We start from the raw sequence: 27,739 nt of genomic DNA on the forward strand, positions 1-27,739 counted from the left end.
TATTCATCAAGGGATTCATAAAAACAACTCCATGGTTTTAAATTGCTTAGTTAATCCACATTTGACCGAGGAATTTCTGACTTTCATGGGGCTTTTAAGCCCTTCTAGAGGAAGACCGTGCTAATACCAAACAAAATAAATAGCTGAAGGGGGAGTAGAGCAGTTTGTCATGTGCACTCATTAAGGGTCTTATTCCTTGCACTGTATGATGTGTTTTTTGTGTTAGCAGCTTCTCTAGACATTCTCAACGTAAATAATCCAGACCCAACACTGAGAAATCCATTGGCAAAAACATCCAGTCTGCAGCCAAGCGGGCATTCCCAAGAGACTCATCTGGTACAAACCTCCACTTGCAGTGCAGAATGTGCCCTATAGCCTAGAGGTCAATGGTTCGAATCAGGGCTACACCACTCGCCATCTGTGGTTGGGAGTTTCCAGGCAGAGGCCATACAATTGGCCAAGAGGTTGGATGGGTTGAATATGGCTCACTACACTCTCACTAACAAACAGTACACCCCTCTCATGAACTGGCCCCTGCAAACACATAATTTTATAAGCTGAAGATGTAGCAGCCCTGTGTCCATCGAGAGTGCTCTGCGCTTTAACATCCCAGGCCTTGTATTGTGAAAGCAAGCAGATGGCTAGGCGATACCCATTTCAGAGAAGGTGTGTACGTCATCTGCATCTGTCCTGGTTTGGCTTGGTGCGGGGCAGAAGCCGCGAGACACACAAAGCAGCAATTAGTGAATGAAAATAGGTGGGTATAAAAAGGTAAGATTAAGAAAGAAAAAAAGAAAAAAAATATTTCACAAAGAAGTAAAACTATTACTGAAAATCTAGATAAAGATTTATGTCCAGCGCTGGAATGTCTTGTTTTGAAGTCATTCTTGATCAAAGACCCAGGGCATTGGAAACATAGGTTAGAAAAACTGGGACATTCGGATAATGCGACAACTATAACACTTAATAAACCTAACATCCATTAATCAAGACTGATTGACAGCATTAGATTTAAAGCATCTCCCCCTCCCACAAAGAATAAATATTTTAATATATGACAGAAATATGTGATCCTTATAAGTTCCATGAGTCAAATCAGGCCCTTTTTGTATATTTAAAACACATGGAACATTTTTAAAACATTACAATCTGTGATCCATATATTTATTTAAAAAGGTTTAACATTGATTGTAGCAAATTAACCTCACCATAGATCTGACGCCTATACCATAATTATATGTAGTTTACAGACTACAACACATCCCATATATGAAAACATAAGAATCACACATTTCTACCAGGTATTAAAACACAGATTTGTTCTGTATGGGCTCTTATACTACTATGAACATAACAGTCAATTTGGGAAAGTCAAATCAAATGTATTTGGACAATCAGAGCAGCAATGGAAGAAAAAGAGAAAACATGGGTTGGGGGGGGGGGGCAAAAGCATTTACTCTTCTGATGGAAAAGACAGAACTGGAGGGGAGGGGTTGGGTTGGGAGTTGGGTTGGGGGTTGGGTTGGGTTGGGGGGCAGACACGCATCTTAACTGGTACAAGGCTCCCCCCATCCTGAGCGATTTGCCACACTTCAAAGGAACACCGCCGACACTAAAGAGAGTGGGAGCAAACTTGAGTTTCTAAGAAGAAAAGCAGCCATTATACTAAAGGGGGGGGATGGGGAGGCCCCTGTGCCTGCAGCCGCCAAGAAGCCAACTTGAAAACCCAGAATTCATTATCCCTTTATTCACCTAATCAAAAGGCAGTTGATCAGCTGAAAGGGGGTTCGCCGGAACCCTTCAAAAAGTGCCGGCTTCCTCAAAGGCATGGGCGCTGGCACTGAGAAAGCCCCGGCTCTGTGAAACTAAATCTCCCTCTCCCTCGCTGGCCTGCAGTGTGCACAAAGTCTACCAAAGCCATCCCCCTTCTCCCCCCACCAAAGTAGAAGTAATTAGACAAGTAGGACTGAGAGATGTTTAAAAGCTGTTTACTATGCTGCAATGAAACAAATAAAAACTTAAAAGAGGGAAGTGGGTGGTGGTGGAAAAAAAGGAGTTCCTTAACTAATTGAAATGCTTATGAAAAAAACAAAACCGAAGAAAAAAAAAGTACCCCCGCCTCCACAAACTAGTAGAATTGTGGTTTCTCTCACTATCATTTACACATTTAATCAAATTCGGTGAAAAAGCAACGGGAAAGCACTTCTATGGAGACTATTTGTCGTGCTATGGGTATAGGCCTCTGTCTGATCCAAATGGCTTCATGCTATGTGACAGCCACAGGCATTGCGTTTCGGGTGTTTCTGTGGTTGTGAGTAAAGTAAGTGGTGTTGTTGCTACTTGGTTGACAAAATAAATAAATAAATAAAAACAACATTGAGGGTTATGAAGGAACACAAGCCCCGTTTCAGATTTCACAGTTATTTCTGTAGACATACCCTCCTCCATTTTCCTGTCAGACTGGGCAGACTGAGGGTTTAAGGAAGAAGTTTGTAAGTTTCCATATCATGTTTTTGAAGGGGGGGGGATACAACAACTGATATGTAACATTGTAAATTACTTTGCTGACATGCTCTCTTTTTGTTGGCGTTTGTTTGTTTTACTTATTCTTGCACTATCGTTTTATTGTTGTTGTCGTCGTCGTCTAGTCACTCGTTAAATCTTATTTGCTGTAGCGTCTCTATCTTCACATTGGCACTCAATCGCACTACTTCTGCTGGATCACAAGCAAAAAAAACTAAACTGAAACACACAGTATCGAATCTGCAATAGGAGCAGAAGGCACACAGGGTTAAAATATCCTATTTGCCTTCAGTATCCCAAATACATCTAGTGGAACTGAACCGTGCTGAAAGACTTTTGTATTCTTTGCTAACTGCTCTTGCTTCTCAAATTACCTAACAGGGATCATCCATTGAAATTAAGTATCAGTGTGAGATTACAGGGACTGGCAGTTTGCTTTTTAAAAGTGTCTGTTATGATTAAAACAACAAGACATGCAAATAGAGAAGCTGCATCCGTTTTTATCTTTATTTCGCTTACTTCAATAGCTCTAAGACTGACAATGAAAGTCTTCTCAATCTGGTCCAACAGCACAAAAAATATGATCAAATGCTTAAAAAAAAAAAAGCTATAATGAAAGCAAAACACAAAATAACAATAGGCACATTGTCCAAAATTGGAAAAGTCCGTCTTCTTATTTGTGAACGGGAAGTCCTTTTTGTTCCAGATATGATTTTGGTTTCAATAACTTCTAGGTTGATGTAAAGATTTTTGCAGTAATTAATTACACATAACAAGGCTGGCGTTTTTTATAAGGCCAAACATTAAAGCCATAAAATCCAGTCCCCAAATGTGTTCTTCATTAAACGAAACATACCTAAGCATGATGTCACACCAACACCACCACTAAAACCAGAGTTAAAATCATTTAGATGTTAAAGCTTGTTTTTGTGGTACTAACTAGGTTCTATGTAAATAAATCTGTAATTCCCCAAACAGTTATTTCTCTACTTCAACTTTTCCTAATTATGAGAGAGAAGTAACAGTAGGTGGAATTGCATGTTTAGGAATTTGTTTCATAGAACTGTTCTTCCACCACTTAATAACCATTAACAGTGTGGGTAGACATTTTATTTCTCTTCTCTAACAAGCTTCCAGACATAAAACACTGGATTTCACCATCTGACGTGACAGAGCTTCATAAGTCAGCCTAGCTTTCCCAGATTTATAGGTTGTGAAGGAAATTTTCAACTCAGTTCCTTGCTTAATATTAGGGGCTGGCAAAATTAACAGAACAACTTTGAAATCTAGTTGCTAAGGTCACTTGAATGCATTTGTAAAGGCTACAATTAGAAATGATTCACCTTTTAATTGTAGATTGTGTTTTTGTGTGTTTTTTTTTTTTGTAGCACTTTGGCAATATAAGGAAGTTAAATATTTTGCACTGCCAGGCTTTGCCATCTGCAAGGCAGTAAAATACATTTTTTGGGGCATGAGATAAACAATCCTGAACTTAGGGATCGAAGCCCATTCCTTGTGGACAAGGGAGTGCTGAGAAGTGGGTTTATGGACATATTTTCAAAGCATAGTTCACACAGGGATTAATGTCTGATGATTGATAGGCCATAGGAGAGTTGTGTGTACATATGTTTTCACCTACAATATACAGCTTGCAGATATAATGTATCGATGTTTCTATCTACAGAGATTCTTTTTTGAAATTAGAACTTGGTTGACAGAACGGAACGCAGCCTTCTTTTTCTCTCCACTCACAGAAAGCCTCCTTTCCGGTGCAGTACAACAGCAGCTGTGGTCTGTGTTTTGTGTGCAGCTACATGGATCAAATTTCACCCCTTTTTGTTCTCTTTCCAACTGGCCACCTTCCATCCTGCCCCCCCCCTCCCCCCTTCCAAAAGCAAAACAGCACAGGGTGAGAGAGCAGTGCCTTTAAACACCATTAGAGTGCTTTTCACTTTGGCCTTCTGGGTTGGACCCTGGGTCTTGCCTATCTGGGTCATCACCCTGTGCCCCTTTATTACTAAAATGAGCCGACTTTGATAGGGATATAGGTCAACATCAGGGGAGTGGGAGACACAGTGTCTCCACAACATACTGTACAGTTGATTTATGTTTATTATAATAAAGCTTGGTGGCTTTCACCTGCATAATCTTTGTTTACTGTGACATTGATGAAGGCCATTAATCTTTGATTTAACTTCTGAATAAAACCTGTTTGGTATTATGCAAAATAGTGTTGAGGGTGTCTCAAGTGTGGCAAAAACTTGATATAGGACCTCCGTTTGAATCCCTGAACTTTCAAAGGTTCCTCGAAACTTTCTAGAGCGGTTGTACATGAATTAACAGTGAATTTAACTCAGGAAGCAATCTATTAATAGAGATGGAATTATCTTTTGCACACCTGGTGCATAACTGAAAACAGAGAGAGGGGGAATACTCTGAACACCATCAGTACTCTGTACTTGACAAATCTGACCGAGAGAAACAGTCACTGTTGTGTAAGAACAAGTTGTGCTCATTCGCATGTGTGTGTTTTTGTTGTTTGTTTTTAAACCTGCCTTCAGTACGTCATTGAAATGTAGTTTAAACTATGTGCCCATAGAGAGCAAGCGAGAGAGAGAAAAATAAATTGTGTGCATCACCATGGTTGTTAAAGACAAGAAAGCCCAAATGAGAGAGAGCAGCAAAAAAAAAAAAAAAAGACAACAGCATTCTTATAGTGTGAATCAGGATAAATATTTTTCCTGACTTGAAACACTTTGGGCTCTGAAGCTCGTGTGAGGGGGGCAAGTTGGGGCTTGCTAGCTTCTATGTTGTGCACAATTTGAATGCCCGCCACCAAGCTGATTGGAAATCATAACTGAAGGAGAATTTTAAAAAGCTCACTTGATAGGAATGTGCTAAGTGAACAAATTTCACCGACCGCCACCGCCTACCCCACACCCCACACACCTCCGGCCCTCTCCTCCCTTCTCCAGTGACTTTACGAGAATCAAAAATCATTACAAATGAGGAGACAACAACTGTGAGGTCATCTGTTTGGCAACATCCCTCCATCCTTTCCCTCTGACTGTTGGCAAGAATGAAGGCTGTGCAAAATAATTAGAGCTGCTGCTAGTTAACAACATTCATGCAAAGAGGTGTTCAAATCTATAAAACAGCAGAGATGCATGACCTATTGGTTCATAAAAACAATTAGTTGACCTTCTGCAAAACAACCCCCTTGTTACACTGGTGCTTATTTTGGTTGACTCATAATGCCCTACGAATTTGGCAGCTTGCTCTCATAAAACCTGACAGTGAAAATGCAAATAGAAGAGGTTTTTTTGCGCACCATTATGTTTTTCGCAGACAGTGTTTGTAGACCGCTTTAAAATTGGATTATGTCTTAAAGGTATTTTCCCGTTACTTCAGATCTTACAAGCTGCAGATATGCGTTTGCACAGGGAAAGCTAATTAATGTGGAGCAAAATTAAGTAGTCTGCTGCTGGAGCACTGAAGTCGGTAATGTGTATCACTAATGTGTAACTCTAATGTGTAACCACTTTACATCCGTTCCCTCTGACTTGTAAATCTCAAAAAATTAAATCCAGGTAAGCAAGAAAGAAAGATTTATCTCTCGCTCCTCTGCAATTTTTGAGGAGATGTTGGAGAGGGCAGAGCTGGCCGGGAATGAATTTCTGGATTAAAAACCTTAAACACATTTAATCTAAACCTTGAAGAACTATTAGCATGTTTTGGAAATGACAATGTCGTATTCTGATATCTGTTGGAAAACATGCTTTCAGCCCTATCCATAATATACAGCTCAATTTCCATATAATGTGTAAAATCCTCTTAAATGATATTTATCCAATAAAGTTAAATATCTGCCTTAGAAATAATAGCTGGTTTATGTACAGTAAGTACTCCAGTAAACCAGTGGGGTGGAACCCAAAGTACTCACCGCCCTGTTGAGTGGCATCAGGCCTCCTGGCTGCAGGGCCCTTGGCATGCGTTGCTGTAGCTGTTGCTGCTGCTGTTGGATCAGTTGAGAGTGGCTGGCCGAGGGAGGCTGTGGCATTCCCGAGCTCGACTGCGGTGGCATGTAGTGAGTCAGAGAAGGCTGTCCTGGCCCACCAGGAATGGATGCCACCTTCTGAGCTGGGGGCGGGTCGGGGTCGAAGTGGCTGAGTGGCTTGGTGTTGTTGAAGGAGAAAGGGTCCTGGCCCAAGCCGCCCTTATTCATTAGGCCTTGCTGCATGGCGCTGGGTGGTGGGGGGGCTGCTTGCTGTGCCGGTTGCTGCTGTTGCTGTGGCGGCTGCTGCTGGGGCTGTGGAGCTGGTTGGCTTTGTTGTTGCTGCTGCTGCTGCTGTTGCATCAGCATGTTGAGGCTGGGCTGGCTGGAGGTCATGGCTTTAAACAACTGGCTGGTCATAGCACTCCCTGACCCGTTCTGAGGGCTGTAGGTGTGCTGCTGAACAGCCGGGCTGGAGAGCTTGTCCGGCCTGTAGGGTGGGGAAGGCCTGGTGCCTGAAGAGGGCATGTTGGGCATTAAGTTGGCTTGGGTGCTCTGCCCCCCTGTGGGAGCCATGTTGGGCAACAAGGAATTCTGTGGGCTGAATGGAGGCTGTGCCAGGGCTGGGCTTGCCAGCTTCTCGGGTCTGTAGGGAGGAGAAGGCCCAGTGGACGGGGCAGGAGCCATGCTGGAGATCATGGCGTTCTTGGGGCTCTGGATGCTGGTGGCAGGGCTAAACGGCTGCTGGTGCGGTGAGGAACTTGGAAGCTTTTCAGCACGGTATGGGGGAGATGGACCGGAAGATGGCATTGTCGGCCAGGAAGAGGCTTGGGCAGGTGGCGGCTGTGGTGGAGTGGAGATGTGTTTGCTGTTGGCCATCTGTTGCAGCTGCTGGGCCCGTGACACCTCATGCCAGTTTGTGCCCGAACGGTTCGACAGGGCAGCAGACAGCATGGGTGACCGCGCTTGCGTTTGACTTTGGCTGTTGGAGGACATGGGTGAGGGAACAGCCTTGGTAGGGTGTGGCAGGGAGTATGGAGCCCCAGCTGAAGGAGGTCCAACTTGTGGTGACCCCACCGGAGCTTGGCTGAAGCCTGGGGAGAAGTCCTTGTTGGTCAGGTGACTCTCCAAGTGCGAGGTCCTCGGAGGAGAGCGTTTAGGAGTGCCGTTAGTGTCAGGATGCATGAAGCCCACACTCACTTGCTCATCGCTCTTGTTCCCCAAGATCTTTTCGATATCCAACTCATTGAGAGAGGGATCAGGGTTTTTCGTGAGCTCATCGAGAATGTCTTGCAGCTCCTGCTCCACAGAGGGAGCGTTGCTGTTGCCATTGGGGTCAAAAGAAGGTAGCATGCCCCCATGTCCTGCTGTGCCAGGGCTGGGCTTGATCTCAGAGAAAGGGGAGCCCATACCATTACCATTCATCTGATTGCCATCCAGAAGCCCAGAGTGGCCTCCCACCCCAGTGCTTGAGGAGTAGGGTGAATTCTGGGACATGCTGGGCCCAGAGCCAGGTCCCATAGACAGGGTCACATCTTCCAGGCAGGGTCTCTTGCTGCTACCAGGGATCATCCCATCAGACACGCCGTTAACTACAGGTGAGCTATCATCCGCCAACTTCCTCTTTACCGATCCTTGCAACTGTAAAACAGGAAACAATGGAAGAAAGCAATTAAAACATTTGAATGAGGGTATGGAAATTCACATGAGCCCCAGAGGGGGAAAAATATTATACAGATATCTATATATAGATCTCACTACTGCAATCCTTCCAGGAAAGAATAAGACTATAAGCACTATTCTGCATTTTTATCACAAATCATGTTGTCAGTGCTAGTTGCCACAAGTGCCAAAGTACAAATACCATGACTCCTCACAATGACACACTGTCTTTGCAGGTAATTTTTGAGGCTGCAGTTTTAAAATGAAATGTCAGGATTCAGAAGAGGCCGCTGTTATATATATATATATATATATATATATATATATATATATATTGCCCACTTTACCTGGTAATAAATCTGAAGAGTGCCAATTCCAAAGAGTTTGTACTTATTATTCTAATTTAGTAAATAACTGCAGAATGTACTTAAGAAGGAATTGGATTCTACTACCAATCCAATCCAAGAGCAATAAAAGAAACAGGAAAAAAGTTCCTCATATGATCGCTTTAGTATTTGATCTTGCAACACTGCATCGTACAACATACATGCTCTATAAACAGTCTGTTGACTTATGCAATGGATTTTCAAATCATTTACAGCCTGTCAAAGCCTTGTTATGTAGCGCTAACAGCTCAGAATTATTGAATTCGTATGGGGGGGGCAGGGAGTTGTCAGCAGCAACTCAAAAGCAGGTAGTTATTTTTACAGATTAAACAAATTTTCATGGTTTATCCATTACACAGAAAATGAATTTGTGAGAAGAAAATTACTTTTTGCCAAGATGGAGCTGTATAAAATCCAATAGTTTCATTTTGTTTCATCACTTATTTTGTTGTTCTCATTTTGTTTTAAAAGCAAAAACCACAGGGACATATGCATGATTGTTTGAGGTTTACGTAGTCCAACAGAAGTTTACATTGTGGGAGTCAAAACTTAGAGAAGGTGATGAAGGCCTATTCCATCCTAAACCATCTATGACCTGCATGGGGTGTTGCAAAGAAGATCCACAGGTACAGAGACACTGCTTATTTTTTAAAGCATATACATTTCTGAGAGACTGCCTACAACAAGATGACTCTTGGCTTTTTGTTGTCTTTTCATGGCTGTTTCAACCTCTATCCAAATTCTTTCATCAAAGCATATTTGGAGCTGAATGGAAAGAAAATAATGTCTGTATTACCATTAGAGCTTGGTAGTTACTAGAATATAAAGACTCTCCATAAAGAAGTGTCTATACTGAAACAACAGAATGTCTCTGGGGTTTTTAAGGTTTTCTGTTTTTAATAAGCGATGCACAGATACCCCATCTTTATAGTGGTAGAGAAGAACAACTTTCAGTGAGTTACCACTAGTTACCAGAAGAGCAATAAGAAGAACAGTCTTTGCTCTTGTTCACAAACTCCACTTATACCCATAAGCCAAGTTAATATGCTCAATATAAGCTATACAAGGCAGACTATAAAAATGTTAGAGCAGCCAGTGCCTGGCAGCCAGTTATTACAAGAACTCTAAACAGCTGAAATGCTCCACATTCCACAGAGCTTAGCCTCACAAAAAAATCTTTGTTATTCTTACGGAATAGGCTACATACTTGACAGCATGAATAATTTACAGCACATTCTGCCATATAAAAATGCGCACTCTCCTGGGATATTCAATTCCTTTTCTATTTTATATCATTAGTCACGGCTCTTGTAAGACCTGGCTAGTTAGCTCTTATACCGGAAAAAAGACCTAGTCTGAGAGTGTGAAACTCTTTCCAAAGTGAACATGCCGTCCCTGTGCAGATAAACTGCCCAGGATCTAGATTTTTCTCCTGATAGATGGGCTTGGTACCTTTTGAAATTTCCTTCTGCGGTCCCTACCTGCCTGTAATTAACATTATTCTTCCATGTCCATTTCTCAATTCATTCACATGGGTCTGATGACAAATCAAGCATTTATGCATTATTTCTTGCCATTAAAAGGAGACTCGTTAAACTGCGACTAGGGGACACAGAGCTGTGCGCCGATTAGAGATATGAACTACTCGGTCAGTGGGTTTCTGTTGAATTGAAGAGAAAATTAAAAAGACTCATTGAACGCATATCATTATGTACATATCACGTAAAATAGTAGATTTAAATATATTTTAAAGGTCAGCGTATTCAAGGTAAGTAATGTTTTGAAAAAGAGGGAAAAGTACCACTTAGCAAGTCCTACTTACAGGTAAGGGTATGAATATACACAATGCATCTTGTAGGTTGTTATTGCTTTGTGTAGCTCCCTGTTTATCTATGTTGGATGTTCACCATTGTTCACTAGGGCAGACTTTGATTAGCCTCAGTTATTCATGGAAGTGGGTTCTTGTGTATGTAGGAGGTCAGTGGGTTTGGTTGGACCAGAGGGTTTGTACTTTGCTTAATTTCTTGTGAACTTTGATCTTTTTACTCCCTGGATATAGATAAACCATTGCCTCAACCCTCAGCTGGGAGCACATTTTTTAATTTGGTCTGTAAGCAATCCTTTTAACTTTTTATGGCCAATACAATAGTGTCCACCAAGCTTCATCTTATCATAGTGTACTATGGGTAGTCTTGAAGTCTGAGCCGTTCATCTTGCATGGATAGCCTCCACGGAAGGCAGAGGATACCACTGACTTTTCATTATCTGTTTATGGTAGCCTATTGGGTTTCATGAGCTGGCCACTACCAGCAGTGCATATAGCATATAATCGTATACATATACAGCACTGTACGCTTCCTATTACAAACATATCATACTACTCTTAGTCTAAAGTTGCTGTAGAAACAACTTTATAGCTTTTTGAGCTTTGCATTAGTTTGGATTACTTTGTTCTTGGAAGACTGAATTTCATTCTCTTTGGTAGTATATATTTTTTTTACATTCAATACCTAAAAGTAACTGCTACAGAACAATAACAATAATAACAAAGGTAACCACCAAAAAAACACACAAAAAAAACACAAAAACACAGGTAACCAACAAATTTGATTTGACTAAGTGATCTAGTTTGTATGAATTAAACTGTCAAACAAAACATCCGAGATCTTAATTAGTTGGCATCTGCAGAGGTTCAACACAAAATCACGTTTAAAAACAACCGAAAAGACAAATAAATGAAGCCACAGCAGTGTTGACTAAGGAAGGTGAAGTTCAAGGCAGCCTGTAAAAGTCAAATCTCATTTCAAGCAACAAGCAGATCTGTCTCACTCTTAACCTGCTTATCTGTGGATCAAATAAACAACTGTATTCCAACTAAAAGGTCTGGTTTAAGAGTGTAATACCTCTGAGAGGACTTGGACAAAACTGTAGCAGCCCAAGAGTTTTTTAAAAGGGTATGTGTGCCCTTTTCTTTGCCTTGTTTGTAGTTTCAGAGCTTGTATGTCCACAGTGAGCCCTCCCCCTGGGACCATGTTTCTGTGCCATACCGACAGCACTTGCATCATAACCACCCACTCCCTGGAACAGGATTCACTCTGGAGCAAATCTTCTCCTGACTGTTTACCAATTAAATCTGACCGTTGTGTCATAACCAAGGGGTAAAAAAAAAACACACAAAAAAAACTGACAGACAAAACTGCCTCTCAGACTCCCAGCAATAAACAAAAAGCTCTTGAAACACCAACTAAACAAACAAAACAATTTTCCCTGATCATACTTAAGAAATGACTTGGGCAAAAACAGTCAAGTAGGAAAGCAACATCCAGCAGAGAATAACGCAAGTCAAGATACTGAATTCAGCAAACTGGTTTCTTTAAACTTTGGATTTGCATGGCCAAGTGTTTGAACTTAAGGGCAATCCTGGTTTCAGTTTACATCAAATCCCTTTTCGTCATCTGGCCATCAAAAACAAAAACATTCTCTTCTAAATGGAAAGGGCTGTTGAGAAGAGTCTGTTCTGTATGAGGTCGAGAGTTTACAGTACATTATACATTATTGCACGCTTTTAACACTAAAGATTGTCCTTGTCTGACATACTTTCTATTAACCTGTCAAAACAACAGCATGTGAAATATCATATGGCATTTAGTGATAATGGAAGTATGCCCAGACTTGCTGAAAGGGGTTTAATCGAAAATATTGATTATTAATAAATAAATAAAGGCATACTTCCTGTGTTAAACTTAAAAAAAAGATGTTGCACATTAAGGTGTTATAAACAATTGTAAAATAAAATAAAATGGAGAATGGTCCCTATGTGTAGATATTTTGTTTTCACATTAACACTTACAACACTCAAAGGATGTTTTGTGAGGCAGTGTTTAAAAGGACACCGTTCTTTTGTTTCTCCGTTCTGTAGAAGAATGACAATGAAAAGGAGGGTGAGGCCTGGTTTCCGACCACTGCAGTAGCAGGGAAAGACCATGCCTTTGGGCTGGAAGAGCGTGGGGAAGGAAGGAAGAGTCAACATCCTAATCTTTGCAGCTCCAACACAATCCCATATTTCCACATTCACTCTGATTATTAACAATAGGGCTCCAGAGAAACCTCCTTCGGTTTGCTTGCCTGTCTGGCGTTTTCATTTAAATGATGTGTGGTGAGTGTTATGACAACTGTCTCTATATGCTCGTGACTAAGCCCTGATTAAAGCTGCTGCCTGAGGTTATACACAATTGCAGCATAGCAGCTAGCAGGAGTGAAAGGGAAACAGGAGGGGAAGGGGAGGGGAAGGGGAGGTGGTGGTGGTGGTGGGGGGGGGGGGAAATCGTCAGTGACCTATGCTGTTGTACAGACTGGACCAACACTGTACAGACAGAAGGAAGTGGTGCATTTAACGGCTGTCCTTAATACTGCACTAATTGTACAGTTGTGTATATGGGATATAAAACGTCTTGTATTACACTTTGAGGTTTTCCTGCTGAGATGTGTATTCTCTCCCCTCCAGGAATGTATTGAAGGTTATTTTTATGTAACTGATGGTACTTCTCATGCAAGTTACTGACAGAGAGAGAGAGAGAGAGACCGCCTGCATGGTAAAGCCACTCCCTTAAAGTTTATAATACTTCCTCACAGGTTTACCAGAAGTGTGTGTATACATTTCTTACCTTACCAGTAGCTTGTAGCTTGTTACAATTCTCTCAAGCTCAGTACAGTGAACTGCACTCCCGAGGGGGGGGAGGGGGTTGTGTAATAAGAAAAATAATGCATGTGCTTTGTAATCACCTGGTAGGACTATTACCAGGCACTTTATACTTTATCATACATTTGAAAGGATGTCAATTAAAAAAAGATAGATAATCTCTCACATTAAAGCTACAGCACAGTTAAGCAAGAGGTGGTTGCAGTCTGAGCTATTTTAGAAGTTCATAATTTCCACTTTCGTAACATTACCCTGCCATATTAACTTTGGCTTGTGTGGATGCCTTTCCTTAATCTTCTCCCAAGTTTTCTGACATCTGCCTCCTTCAAAGCAGTGCCCCCACAGCAGTCATCCTGCAGACATCACCGAGGGTGTGAATGCGTATGCGTGTGTACAGTCACGCTCTGAAAGGGTGTAAATTCAATTAACTCGTGAACTCAAATTCCACCCCCCCTCTCTGTCTTTCTTTATTTCCCTGCCACCCCTGAAGGCCCCCCTTCTAGACTGGATCGCGTGCCTGTTTGCTGGTGCGACGTACCAGAGAGCCAGGCAAGAGTGCTGTGCCAGTTCATCACAATGCCCAACAGGGAAACCAAGAGCCACACACAGGGCAGCCACCTGGCCTCACAATAACCAGAGCAACTCATGAGAAAGGTCAAGTCCTTTCAGCTTGTCTTTCTAAAAAAGATAAGGGCACAGAATTCAACCAGCACCATAAGATGTTTCAACTGCAGAAGTCTATTTTGGTCTTTTAAATCGGACTACAAAAGCACAATAAAAGGTCCTCATGCTTTTAGTTAAGTATTTTTGTTTTGTTTGACAAGTTAATGTTAAGTCAAATCCTATCTACATCCCTTCTTTCACATCGACTACTTTTACAAAAAATTGTGAGATTTGACTAGCCTACTTATGTAGCCCTTCCACAGTAAACACGAGCAAATCAAAATCCTAAAAAATGTAATAAAAAGACCAAGAAAAGTATGACTCTGGTAGCCTAGCCTTGGGCATAACATAAGGCCAAGCAGAAGGCTTAACATTTTAGTGGGAGCTCATTTAAATATGACAGGGCTCTGTATGGTAAAAAAACAGAAAGTCAAGTACAACAACAAAAACACAGGTAACAGACAAACCACAGAGACTCGATTCATTTCTTCATTTTGTAGTTGTGGGGTGGGATTTCAGTGAAGGCAGTCCCAAAGCATTCTGCAGTTCAGAACGTCTGTTTTAATTTGCTATGTCTGTGCGCCTGCTTGCAATGAAAACTGTTAAACAACAACACACCCAAAGCCACAACATTCCTCAGTCCCTAGTGAACAGCCAACAGTCTGCCTGGACAGTGTAGACTGCCAGCATCATTTGCTGGGTGCAATCTGCCTTGGCACACACTGACATGGCGACAGGCAGTCAGGCATTGACACGAGCACACAGGCAGTCAGATGCCAGGAATCGGGCAGTTGTAGAGAGAGACACTGTCACGCTTTCAGATGAACACTTGCTCGTACAGACGTATAACACAAAACTGTACATGCAGGAGACAGAAGATTTAAATGCAAGTAGCCCTATATACTTGAAGAAAAAGTATAGAGATCTGCTCACTCTTGCAGGCAGATCTATCCTCTGTGTACAAAACAAAACATGCTATATCCACCCATATCCTACAACTCTCTCAGTAGGAAGTCATATGCTAAAACAAAGGAATTCACCATCGTCGACAAATTCAGTCAACTGTAAACATTGGAGCTTTTTTTTTGAGAATTTTTTTGTCTTTTAAAATGAATGATGAATGCTCGTTGTTGGCTTGTTACTTTACAGTAGCTGGGGGCAAAACAATGAAACCATTAACGTCAAGTACTTAAAGTGCTTCCCAAACACTAAGTATAAAGTATTGCTATAAATAAAGGGAAAAAATTAAGGAAACTAGATAATATCCAGAATTGTGCCTTGGGCTGGACATTACATAAGACCCTAAGATGGACGGATACATAGGTGCATTGCACACATGGGAGAAATGGTTCAGACTCATTCCTTAACACATCAGACAATCTTTCATTTTTCCTTTTCAACTCGCACAGTTTAGATGACAAGATTTCACTCATTCTTATTTGTTCTTTCTATGCCGAGTGTGAAACCGAACAGCGTATAATTTAACACTCGAGGCTTGACATATTTACCAGTGGATTTGCTGCCTGCAACGTGGATTTGTAGTTTGTTTATTAATTAACTTTTTTTGCCGATATCTACCCCAGAGAATGTAGTGCATGCAGGAGCAGCGCTCTCATTAGAGCCGCTGAACAAAAACGCTGCTCTGCAAGACTGCTGAGCCAGTCCCTCTCCCCACACAACTCATTTAGCCTGTCTTTCATACACCAGGGAGTTCGGTTGTTGAGAAAAGCAAAGGTCTGTTATTATTTTTATTTTATTTTTTTCCTGCTGCTGGGTCACAATTCTTAAAACAGCCTCGGGCTTACAGTTTGAATTTCTCACCTGAGCCTACAAACTAATCTGAAAAACCGGTCTCCCAATTCCAGAGCAAGCCTGGAGCAGATTGCAGTGGCATTTTTACATTTTTGCTCTGGACAAGCTGCACATTGCTATTAGGGAACCTGCCACTAGTGTCACCAGAGGTTAAAAAGAGAATGGCAGATGTTTGTCATCAATTCACATATGCATATTAACTGAAGTGTGCTCCCTGACTGGTCCTGGAACGGCCCAGTTTTATAGGTGTCGTCAATCAAAAACTAAAGATCATGTTAAATCCTGACTAATTAAGCCAATAATTGGTTCAATTAAGAAGGTGGTTGTAATGAAAGCTATAAGATTATATAGTGCATTACAACTCGTCTTGGAGATTTCAGGTTTATGTAATGTATGTAATAAAAGCAGTAGAATCATGAATGGCATCCTTTAGAAAAACGAAATCTGGGCTAACTGAACTAGAAAGCAAAATTTGTCTTATTTGTTTAGCCAACATCATGGTATTGTTCTACTATGCCACATATTTGGTCTGTATATTAAACCCTAGAGTTTAGATAATTACATTTATAGGGCAGTCAACCCTAGATAAGGGAGTTGTGAACAGGTAATGTTTGGAAAATAATTTGCTTTAGAAAGTGATAGCAGCTGTACAAAAAGGACTGTAGCAAGAGCACTGTCCATTCCCAGCATTCTTCAAATGTCTGGAAAACAGTCCAAACCATTTGTCTAATCTACAGACAGCAGAATCAAGGCCAAATTGGGAGCTTTATTCAGAAGCAAGTGTATGTATGTATGTGTTTTTTTTTGCTTGTGTGCGAGTGTATTTTGTTTAACGTATCAGAGGCAGGTGATAGCTTTAGTAATTTCAACAAACAATACTTACAGGAACACCTTAGGGGGAAAGTTTCAGCACAAAACAAGCCGCATAGAGCTTAAAACAAACGCTATTGTGAAAAAGGCAGGAGGTCTATAAAAGATTCCAGAAAGGGCGACATAATAAACAACTCAAATGAGAACCTGATATATTTTCTTGATAATTACTTCCACCACCCTCCTCCTATTACAAAAACATGTATTCAGAATAATTATAAGAGTCACTAGAATGTTTGATGTATATATATTTTGTTCCCTGTGTGTTTGTCACTGCTGTATCAAAGCCATCATGGCCTAAATTTCCACCAACCCCCCGAGGGGCTTAGTGCAGCAAGGACACAGCTCACTGACACACAAATATTACAAAATACATCACCCAAATCCTGACGCAGAAATCTGTCCTAATTTACCACCACAATTTTATAATGCACCACTCGCAAGCAGATTGTGTGTGAAGCATGTCAAAAGTCGTTTATATTTTAAACGCCTTAAACCCCGAGTTGTTTCTAGGATATGTAAAACTGGAGATCTATAGAAGTCATTTGCAATTTAACCCAGCAGCACAAAGCTATAGCCCATTTCTTAATTTCTTAACTGTGAAGCGTCTGTCATCAGTTATGCTGCAGAACGGGAGGTGAACGGAAATACTTTATACTGTGCATCAATGCGTTTATCGCTGCAAAATGAGAATTATACGTTGTGCTCAGCCACGATCTGGAACAGAGGTTTACAATCACAAACAGCGAAGAGGCGTCATAGCAATCGGATTATTTACCCGATTATGACTGACATTACCATCTGTCATCAAGCCTGCTGCCATGTCTGTTACAAAAGGATCAGCTCGTCTCACACACAGTTGTACACAGGGGATACAAACTAAACACCTTGCAATCCATCTAAGACTGCTCCTGCTTTCATATGATCTTAAACATTTAATGCATTTCCACTCTTAAAGGTTATCATATTCAATTCCGACAATACAGCAATCTGAACAAAATTATACAAAACAAATGACATGCATATGGGGCAGATTCATTAAAGCTAGTTACTCATTCCTTTGTTCAAATACGATATAATACAATGTATACAGTTGCAATCTAAATTGGATTGTTAGTACGGGCACCCTGTGGGTAAAACAATGTTATATGCTTATTTATTATTTCATGTATGAATAGAGAAGACTAAAGAAAAGGAACCCAGATGACTAGCGGTTGTTCTTCTGCCAGTGGAATGAAAGCAGAAAGTCTCCAGAGACAAGTCTGCTGGGATTTCAGCTTACAAATCCGAAGTGACGTTAGTTTGCAAGAAAAATAGTCATACGAAAATATGCAAATATTGTATTATTTCGATATCTGTTTGTTTTATCTTGGCTTAGGCACAATGGCTTTCCACACCGGTGCCAAGTCAGAGAAATACGACGACCCTGCAGTGCAGTTCGCATCAAAAAGATATTAACGGGCACAATTTGATTCTGTGCCGAGAATTAACTCGGTGGACAGTCTTAGCTCACACACTGGCAGCGCAGACACGTCAACGCTGACCACACAGTCAGGCCCGGCCCAGTGTGACCTCTTTAAACACAAATTGAACGCGTCAAAGTAAATTATTGCTCATTTGGCACAGCTGGGTATTGGGTACGAGTGAAAGGGTCAAGATTAAAAGGAGCTATTAGGACAAGAAATGGGGAGGGAAGAAGAGCTGCCAACTTGTCCCCATTATCCTAGAAAATGTTCCCAAAAATATGTATTTATAAAAAACATAAGGTTAAAAAAGAAAAATGGGTTTGGGTGTTTATTTTAAAGACTATTGTTATGGCCCTGTAGCCATCTTACTGGTCAAGGGGAAGGTAGACAATACTGAAGTTGACAAAAATAAATAAAATGAAGTCATCCATAATGCAAAAACATGGCCTCAGTTACAGTCTAGAGGTGAATAAGGAAAATACGTGGAGGATATTATCATTCTGAAAAAGATAGTCTATTTTCCTGGCATTGACATTCTTTTGCCAATCTTCTTGTAGTACAAGTTCAATTGTATATGTCAGAATAGCATGCCCTCTCGCTTTCTGATGTTTCATAATATTGCCTTCACATCAGCCTTGCTACACTATGCATCCTTTCTTTAGGTGCGCCAAGGATACCACCAGGCTAGTCTCTCTTTCCACAGGAGGAAAAATATATGGGGATAATTAGATATTTTTTTTCTTCAATATTTTTATTTTTTTGGGGGGAGCCAGTTTGGAACAGACTGGGTCTTTATTCCAAGCATGGGATTGGCTTCAGAGTCCAGGCAGAATGACGTAGCTGGCGGGACTGGACTGAGGAATTCTGCCGAGATGGTGTATGAGATACTGGAAAAAAAAACAACGAAGGAAAATAAATACATTTAAAAAATAAACTGAACAGATGTACTGTCTATATTCACAACCTCCTCCAAAAAAAAAGGGGTCTCTGTGAGGGGGCGTACGTGCAAGCTGCTGCTCTCGGGTGGTTTTGGATCATGTTTAATATAGGAAGCTGTAGATTTTATAGTCGTACCTTTACTGTAAAAGCATACAAATTCAGTCAAGGCACATAATTCACTGTAGTACGCAACGATATCAGCAGAGAAAGGTGTGCTTTTCTTATCTGAAGATCTGGAATTAGCATAGCTTCGGCCATGCCCGGTATGTAGACTGATTTGAGAGCTTATGATACCAACTGTGAAATGAGCCAGCCTATTTTCCATGGACCGGCAATAAAATTCCTAGTAACCTAACTAAAAAAATAAAAACTATAATAATAATCATCATAATAAAGAGGAGCTTAAATACTTGACACACTACACAGAAAATAAGGAGGAGGGGGGAGAGGGAGGGAGAGAGAGAGAGAGAGAGAGAGAGAGAGAGAGAGAGACTGCTTATAAATCCCTGCATTACTAAGCTGAAAAGAATCCAACATGGATTGGAATCTATGTTGAAATCCAGCACTGACGAAAAATCTTTGTGACATCCTTGTAACCCTGAGTGGCCCGGCCTTTCTCAGAGCATAACTTGGAAAGACCTCTTACTACAATGATCAAAAACACACAAGAGGTCAGATTGATAGCTGACCTCTGCAAATTGAAAGAAGACTACTGCTCGGATACAGGCAGTCTGGATCCCTTCTGACAACAACTTACTATTCAAGATGGCTCATAACTAAGGGATTGCCCACATTGCATTTTCAGAATAATCCCCATTGATGTTATTAAGTCCCCCCCATTGGATTGTATTGGTGGGAAAATTAGAAAGGAGGAAAGATGCACTTGCAGCACAATTGATAGAACAGACTTGATTAAACAGGGTGGACTGGGACACACACACCTGGGAAAGTACCAATTTGATTTGGAATAAAAGTGTGATGAGCTCAATCATGTTCACTCTGTTAACAGTACACTGAGTTTACCAATCAAACCTGACAGCTCCTCTACATTTGTTGAGTCGCCCAACGCCAACACAGTCTTGAAATTAGTGTCATTAACAACGGGCTTCCCCAGCATGCACCATCAGAGCTCTACTAAAACCACACTGCTGCCAGCTGATATTCAAAATCTTCGACCCCTAAGATTAATTTTCTTTAAAGGCAACCTCAGAGTGATATTAAATGTTGTAGGTTCCATTTTCTTTCTTTGTTTTAATCCAATGTCATGTTATTTTGATTTGAGTGGATGCTGTTTTTACTGAACAATAATCAAAAAGGAAAATTGGACAAAGATTTTTAAGAAGACTTTAAATCTGAAATTAAGTGAAACATCAATAATTTAGAGTAAAATAAAAAAAAAAAAAAAAAAAAACATGGTGAAATTAAATTATTGATGTTTAAGGACAGATACAGTTTTAGATATTAGTTATTCATATTCTTCACTGGATATTATTTCTACCTCAACAAAAAAAATCCTCTCTGAACTACAATTTGAATATATTTTTCAAACGTTTCGGACATTAACACAATTTTTGTGTACCATTAACTCTGCATTTTATATCTATGTAGGACTGTGTATGTATGTATACACGTCCATTGCAAATCTAATACTTTAACAAGCCTCGGCCCAGCTCTTTCGTCTGGCGTTTTGTTCTACTGTAACAATTCAGAGCTGAGTATTTCTTGCACGGCAATATACAACTAAAGGACACTTGATGGGCTTTTATGTAGTGTGAATGAACCACAGCTAATGTATTTTTCATAAATCCATAAATCTCTGTGCACCAGAGAAGAAAACAATGTCAGGCGGCAAATAAAAGGAAACCCCCCACAGCAACATGTCTAGTGTGTCCGCAATTTTAATGGAAAAGCTGCTTTTTACAAAGAAAAGGAAAAAAAAGAAAGAAAGAAAAAAGGAAAACAGCTTTGTCCATGGAGACATTCTGCAGTAATTGAGATTTTGTTTTCCTATAGAGTGGAAAACCAGTGTTTCAACACTACACCGTCATCCTTTGGAAGATAATGTTACAAATATACAACAACAAAATGGTGACCTCAGTTATTTTCCTCCTGTTCGTTGTTCTTTCTTTCCTAAAAAAATTAGTTTGGTGGTGTCAATTTACAGAACAACTGTAGTTGAGTTACTATTTGTAAGTTAGGACCCTTATCAGGTAGAACGTCAGGGAAGAAAATGTGTCACAATCATTTAGTAGGTCATTATTGTGCAACTACTTGGGAGCTGTCAAAATTATCTACGGAAAAACAGTTTACACACACACACACACACACACACACACACACACACACACACTTTAATATCTCATACTTGGCTAATAGAAATTTTGAATAGGGCTATACTGCCACCTCACAATAAACTACCATTTACGTTGGGGTGTTTTCCTTTTTTCCAGATTCACATCCCTCAGGTTACGTTCCCAATGATCGAGAATTGCAAGAATGTTGTGGTTGGTCTCTGATGAACACATGAAAAAAGCAAGGGCTTATTAAAATATGATTTACTAAAAATAGATTAAACAACAACTTGGTAGATTTTAGCAAAAAGTCTTTGAAAAGGGAGTATTTATGGAGGTTTCTATTTATTTAGAATTTTCTTACAAATGGACAAACTATTCTTGGAAGGCGTACTGGTAAACCGGTATGTTCAACTGTTTCAGAGTAAAGAAGTGAAATCCCAAATGCATTTCAAATACAGAGCAACAACTCTGTGTAACGGACACTTAGAGGAAGTGAGACCTGTGCTTGATTCATAAATAAAATGACAACTTAAAGGTACATGCAGCTGGAGACATCACGAAGAGGCATTATAGAACAGGGAAGTCATTTTTAAATTATCGGAAAGTGTTTCAACTGAATATCACTACCTGACATTCCCAAAAGATCAAAATCACTAAAAATGTACTCAATAGTATACATATAGGGGTCAGATGGCCAGAACTGCAAGTTTAAAGCAGGTGCTGCTGCTAGTATGTGTTCCGAAGGAAGTAACAAAAGGACAACGGAGAACAAGAAAATCAAAAAGAAGCGTTGTCCCCCACTGGCTCTGAAGATGTAATTTGACAGGTGGGCATTGGTATCAGACAGTATAAAGGAGCTTAATAAGACTGTTCAACTTCTCTCCTCTCCTAATCCCAACCACACTAGCTCAGAAAAACCAGACAGACCTGTAACATAATTCAAACTGTACAATATCAAAACAGCATGGGTTTAAACCACTCCAAATAATTTATCACTAAACTACACACATCAATAATAAAACTAAAGTCTTCCAAAGTTTTGTAGGAACAAAATATTTGTAACAGCTGTATATTTACTAAAACGATGCCTGTAAAGCACACTGTTCTTCTTTACATAACCATCGTTAAAGTTGCATTATCTTTGAGTCTATTAGTCTTGGGTCACTAAGTCAGAGCAGGGTTTAAATTCACCTCTACACCAGTCCTCAAGTAATATTAAATATTGTGCGTTTTTAGAACTATAAACACATTAAAAAAAAAAAGCCAGTGAGCACAGTGCATGGTGTAGGCTGGAGGCTGATGGTTGCAGGTTCAAAGTCTTTGAGATCACAAGCTCCCAGGGATGCCAGATAGCTGCTGTTTTTTTTTTTTTTCTAAAGGTATAGTCTGCTGGGGAATCCTCATCTCACTGAACATCAGTGACCCTGCCTGTCTCTCCCAGAAAACAACAATCCTGCGGTTTGCGTTTGTGCATGTCTCTTACCACACGTCTCCACTGCAACGAAACTGGCGAGATAGTTAGCCCCAAATGTGTGCATATAAGGGAAGAATATAAATTGTTACTAATTTTGGCGTATATTATATTATGTAGTACTTCTTCCCCCGGGAATTCACAGATGTGAATACAGAAGACTAAAAGGTCCATTTCAAAGTGAAGACAGATGTTAGAAAATGCACACCAAACATCTGAGCATCAATTTTCTCCAATGCTGTGCAATGAAGTCCCATGCAGGGTAAAGCAGGAAATGCAAAGCTGCCATATTCATATCAACAAAATAAATTGCACACCCCTACTTGGACCATAAGACACAGTTAGAGGGGGAAAAAGAAAAAGAAAACTTACAGTGCTTAACAGAGACTACACTGCAGGATTTTGTAGATTTTACAGAGGATTTTACCCTCACATTTGCGGCAATACCACCTATGAACTGGAAAAAATTGCATGTGCTTTTTAGGCAACTAATCTGAACATGATGCAGGATGGCAGCGGCAAATGCTGCTTTTATCCACTATTTATGATAGAAGAATTTGACTGAGCAATGAGCTATTTATAGCACAGACCCACAAACGCTTTGGGTCGACTTGATTTTCCTGTGGCAGTAGAAGACCAAACAGGAATGAAGTGGATTGAGTAAGAGGCTCAATGGCATCACTGGCGAGATTGATTACAAAGGAATCCAGGCTGTGGTTTTTAACCTTTTAGCACTCAAGTAGCTCTCCTGCCTATTCTATCGGCATCTCCTGTCGATGCAAGAGGAAAATAAAAGGTTTTACCTTTCTCTAAATTGCAACATTGTTCTCCAGAAGCCTGTAACTTGTCTCTAAAACCCAGTTTATGCAGACAGAAATGCACAATTAGGTTCACAGCTTCTGGTTTGAAGTATTTACTTTAGATACCGCTTGGGGATTTTAAAAAGGAATACATTTATATCTTCTGCATTTCCGTTTCATTTCATCCACACTTCATACTCTGTAGTATGTGTTTTGTCTTAGACTCTTCTCTGTAGGTTCCTGTCTTCCTTACTAGCGTAGATTAATCCTGATGGTAGAATAGCCTCTGATAAGACATTGCACAGCTGAATGAAAGGAAATTATTTGGGAGAAGATATTAGTGGCGTCTTAAATCCATCTCTACAGATATTCAGATCTGTTTCAGATATTGTGATCCTTCTGTGAAATTACTTTAACATTGGTGGATAGGAGCACATACATAACCGAGCATCTCTTAACTGTTTCCCTATAGATGAGCTCTGGGCAAAGTCTGCTTTCTGACTCACATCAGAGTAGTCAGAGTGCGCCCCTGTTTTTCTTCATTTTTCCACCATGTATTAGTTTCCACCAACCACGGTCATTTTGCTGCCTGCCTAAAGACACATTTTCAGTGGGTTGCTTCGATCTTATGCAACCCAATAAGCAGTGGATAAAAGGAACCTGTGGTTACATCCATAGTCTGGTTACTAATCCCTCCTTCACCCCCACCATGCACCCCCCACCCCCTACTCTCCACTCTTCACTGTCCTTTTAACAATTTGATTAAGGCCAAATAGTCTCTTTGGCATAAAGAAAAGGACTATGGTCACTGTGTAAATGAGAAATGTGATCAGAATTAATCACAAGATTGATCTGTGTGGAAGGGAGAAGTGGCAGTCTGAAAGCAAAAGAGAGTAACGAGAGAGAGGGAGAGGGAGGGAGGGGGAGGGGGGCTGGAGAGAGAGGGAGAGAGAAAGAAGGATGCAGGGGGGAGATGGAAGGATGGAAGGAGAGAGAGCAAGAGAGAGAGAGCCTGCGAGAGAGAGAGTGGGATAGAGAGGATAAAAACTAAATTACAAAAAAGTAAGGAAATGGGCAAAGACAATGAAAAAGCAGAGCCAGACATGAAGGGAAGAGGACAGGCAAGGAGAGGAGCAGGACAGATTTAAATAGTGTGGAGAGAGAGAGACTAGAAGGGAATGAAGGCGTAAGCAATATTCTCTTTGATTTATTATAGAGGGGAGAGGGGTTCCCTCATGCATCATTTTAATGAGATACTATCAGGAATTAAGTAAAGTAATCTGTTTTGATTCAGTCACCATATTTACAAAGCAAAAACCATTACAGCAGTGGCTCAATGCTGTTCAAACTGCACTGTCTGAGGTCTGCAGAACAGACACTGCACCGCCTGCACGCCACCCAGCCCTCATACGCAGACTTAACCCCCGCAACACCAAGGTCACGCCGACTAGGATTCCAGAGTCTGCAGATCTTGCTGCTGAGAGTGCCGTTCATGCTTGGTGACGGTCCATGTTTTCGTTATTTTTTTTCCTTCTTCAATATATAAGCCAACAGTACTTTCAGATGTGTCAGAATGTCTGGATGTGCCTTTGTCGTTATTACCCTTAAATTTGAAAATAGTCTTTAAACAAGACCTTTGGTGTTCAGATCAGGTCTATTGATGATCTAACAAATGCATCTACACAGTGACATGCTCACATGCAATTTATGTTAAACATTTGGATTGTATGTTAAGTTCACCGTCAAATTGTATAATTGCAAGTTAGCAGGTAAATCTGGCACAGTGTTGCATGTAAACTGGGGATTACATAGTCTTGTATACATTTGTTATGCTCGCCTGAGTTTCTGTTGCCAAGAGTAAAAGTTGTGGAGCTTGAATGTGACCACACCCACGTCCAAAACACCACCCTGTGATCACAGAGCAGTGCTGACAGCGCTTTACAGTGAACTAAAATCGATTCGTAACGGGCAAGTGCTGAATAAAGTAACCCGTTATACAAACATCATGGTGCATCTTAAATAAACCGATTGGTGGAGACCAACATGACTGCTCTTTTAAATTTGAATTGTCCCCTATAACACCGACTATATAAAAGGCAAAATAAAGAGGAAAGAATGTAGGAACACAAAATCAATTTTGGATGAGATGTTTACAATCTAGGGAGCTACATTAGGTATTTGGATATACCAGTTGTAGAGCACAGAAACCTCATTGTTTTCTTGCCTATATTAGATGTGGGTTGCTGCCTTAATTGCAGGCCGACACTAGGGGAGTAAAAACTATCCACCCTCAGAGAAAGACAGCCTGTGGTTTACTAATCAACTCAAGACATCTACCACCTGAAAGGCAATGTGAGCCCCCACTACAGTACTGGAGAGAATCAAAGTTTTGGCCCCTGACTGAACCAGAATACAGCAAGGCAGCAACAGTGTACACACACACAATCCTAGCATTAAAACACTAAATGCCTGTGGGCTGAGGAAAAGTCTAAGAGCTAGAAGCACTGTTAATTCTGTGCAAATATTTGATGGATAGTTTTATGGACGTCAGTCCTCCAAATTGGCTCATGAAAAACAAAATCAATCTGGATGATCTTTATAATCTGGATGGTTACAATCAAGGCTGGCAATATTGAGATGCCATCATAAAACCAGATTGAAAACCCTCACATTCATGATGCTTCAGACAGGATAGGAGAACGCTGTGACTGGTCCGTTTAATACTCATCACTTTGCCTCACTGTCAAACCTCTTCATGTCTCGGTGGAACTGTTCCAGTTTATATGGTATGCCTTTTCACAACCACACTTCATAGAGGGGAACTAATTTTGTTATGAAATTCTCTTATAGGCCCTGCAATTAAATCTCTATTTTAAGAACAGGCTTATTCTCATTTAATATGCCGATTATTACAAATGTATTCTATGAGTTCAGGGGATAGATAAGAACCCTACAGTGCCCAGGGATAATTTGGGCATGAGAGCCACCCTATCCCATTCCCACATTTTCCTTCCCTCCTTCCTCAACCTTTTCTTTTACTTTGTGATAAAAATTATAATCTTGTCTTAAATCCCTGGGGAAGTGATCTGTGATTCTTTGCTACAAGTGAGTGTATTACGTTATTTGAACTTGGGGGGGGGATTAAAAACTATAGCTAAGCAGACATGAACCCAAATCCTTTGTCATAAAATCATCCTTCTGCAACAGGCCAAAAATTGCCTTCAGCAGTCACATCAAATTGTTTGCAGTATTACAGAATGAATACAGATACCTTTATTGAGGAAAAGCAAAGGCCTCTGTCTTAGTGCTTACATATTAAGTGAAATTAATGTGTGGGTGAAGTTCTAATTGTTAATTAGACGGTCCTTTTCTATTGCACTTAGGTGTGCTCAACAGCACTGGAAATTGAGTGGAATTGGTTCTCAGTGGAATTCCCTGCCATACACAGATTCAGTGTGAGAACGGGAAATATACACGGTAAGGTGTTCAGTCCTACGTAAATTGGTAGGGGGAAAAAAAAAACGTCAAAAGAGTGACTTTGAAGAGGCAAAATTTAATATTTACTGCCGATAATGGACCAGAAAGTGTACACTACAGCTCAGAAGGCTTCCCCCCCTCCTGACAGAAACAAACTAAATAAAAAGAGCAAGAACAAAAACACACAAAAAAAATCTCAGTTGTGGCTGCCCAAGTTTAGTTGCTCACAGAAACACTTGTCATCACTTTCCAAACCTGGCCCCTGTGATTTCAAACACCTGCTCAACACAAGTGTTTATCCCCCCCCTCCTTCCTAGCTGACCTGAATTTGAAAGCAACTTCTCCTTTGTTTCTTTTTTAGTTGTTGGTCTCCTTCATATACTGGCTGGCTGGATAACAGAAAAAGCCCCCAAAAATAAAAAATAACCATAATAAAAAGCGAGTGAAGTTCGCTTTCGGTTTGCTTTTGTGTTGAGTCAGTTATTGGATGGTCTCGGTTTTATGTCTTCACGTCAAAGCCGGGATGACCCTGTGCGCTTTATCTGTTGTCATTGCCCGTCTTTTTTTTTCCTTCTTTGAAATGTAAATCAGCAGTGTTACTTGAGAAGCTCTTTACAAGCAGCAAGTTACATCATGAAAGGAAACTTGCAGCAGGGGAAGTCCCCCCTCCCCCCTCATAATCC

The 27,739-nt window shown here is 40.6% G+C and overlaps 1 protein-coding gene across 1 annotated transcript in view; it reads right to left on the reverse strand.

Moving 5' to 3' along the window:
- LOC136759828 (mastermind-like domain-containing protein 1) overlaps positions 1 to 27,739 on the reverse strand; it is a 109,844-nt gene that overhangs the window by 36,800 nt on the left and 45,305 nt on the right. Inside the window, exon 2 of the mRNA XM_066714894.1 lies at positions 6,467 to 8,158. Within this exon, the coding sequence (XP_066570991.1) occupies positions 6,467 to 8,158 (1,692 nt within the window). The remainder of the gene's footprint in view (positions 1 to 6,466; positions 8,159 to 27,739) is intronic.

This window comes from Amia ocellicauda, chromosome 10, assembly GCF_036373705.1.
Source record: "Amia ocellicauda isolate fAmiCal2 chromosome 10, fAmiCal2.hap1, whole genome shotgun sequence".
Classification (NCBI taxonomy): Eukaryota; Metazoa; Chordata; class Actinopteri; order Amiiformes; family Amiidae; genus Amia; species Amia ocellicauda.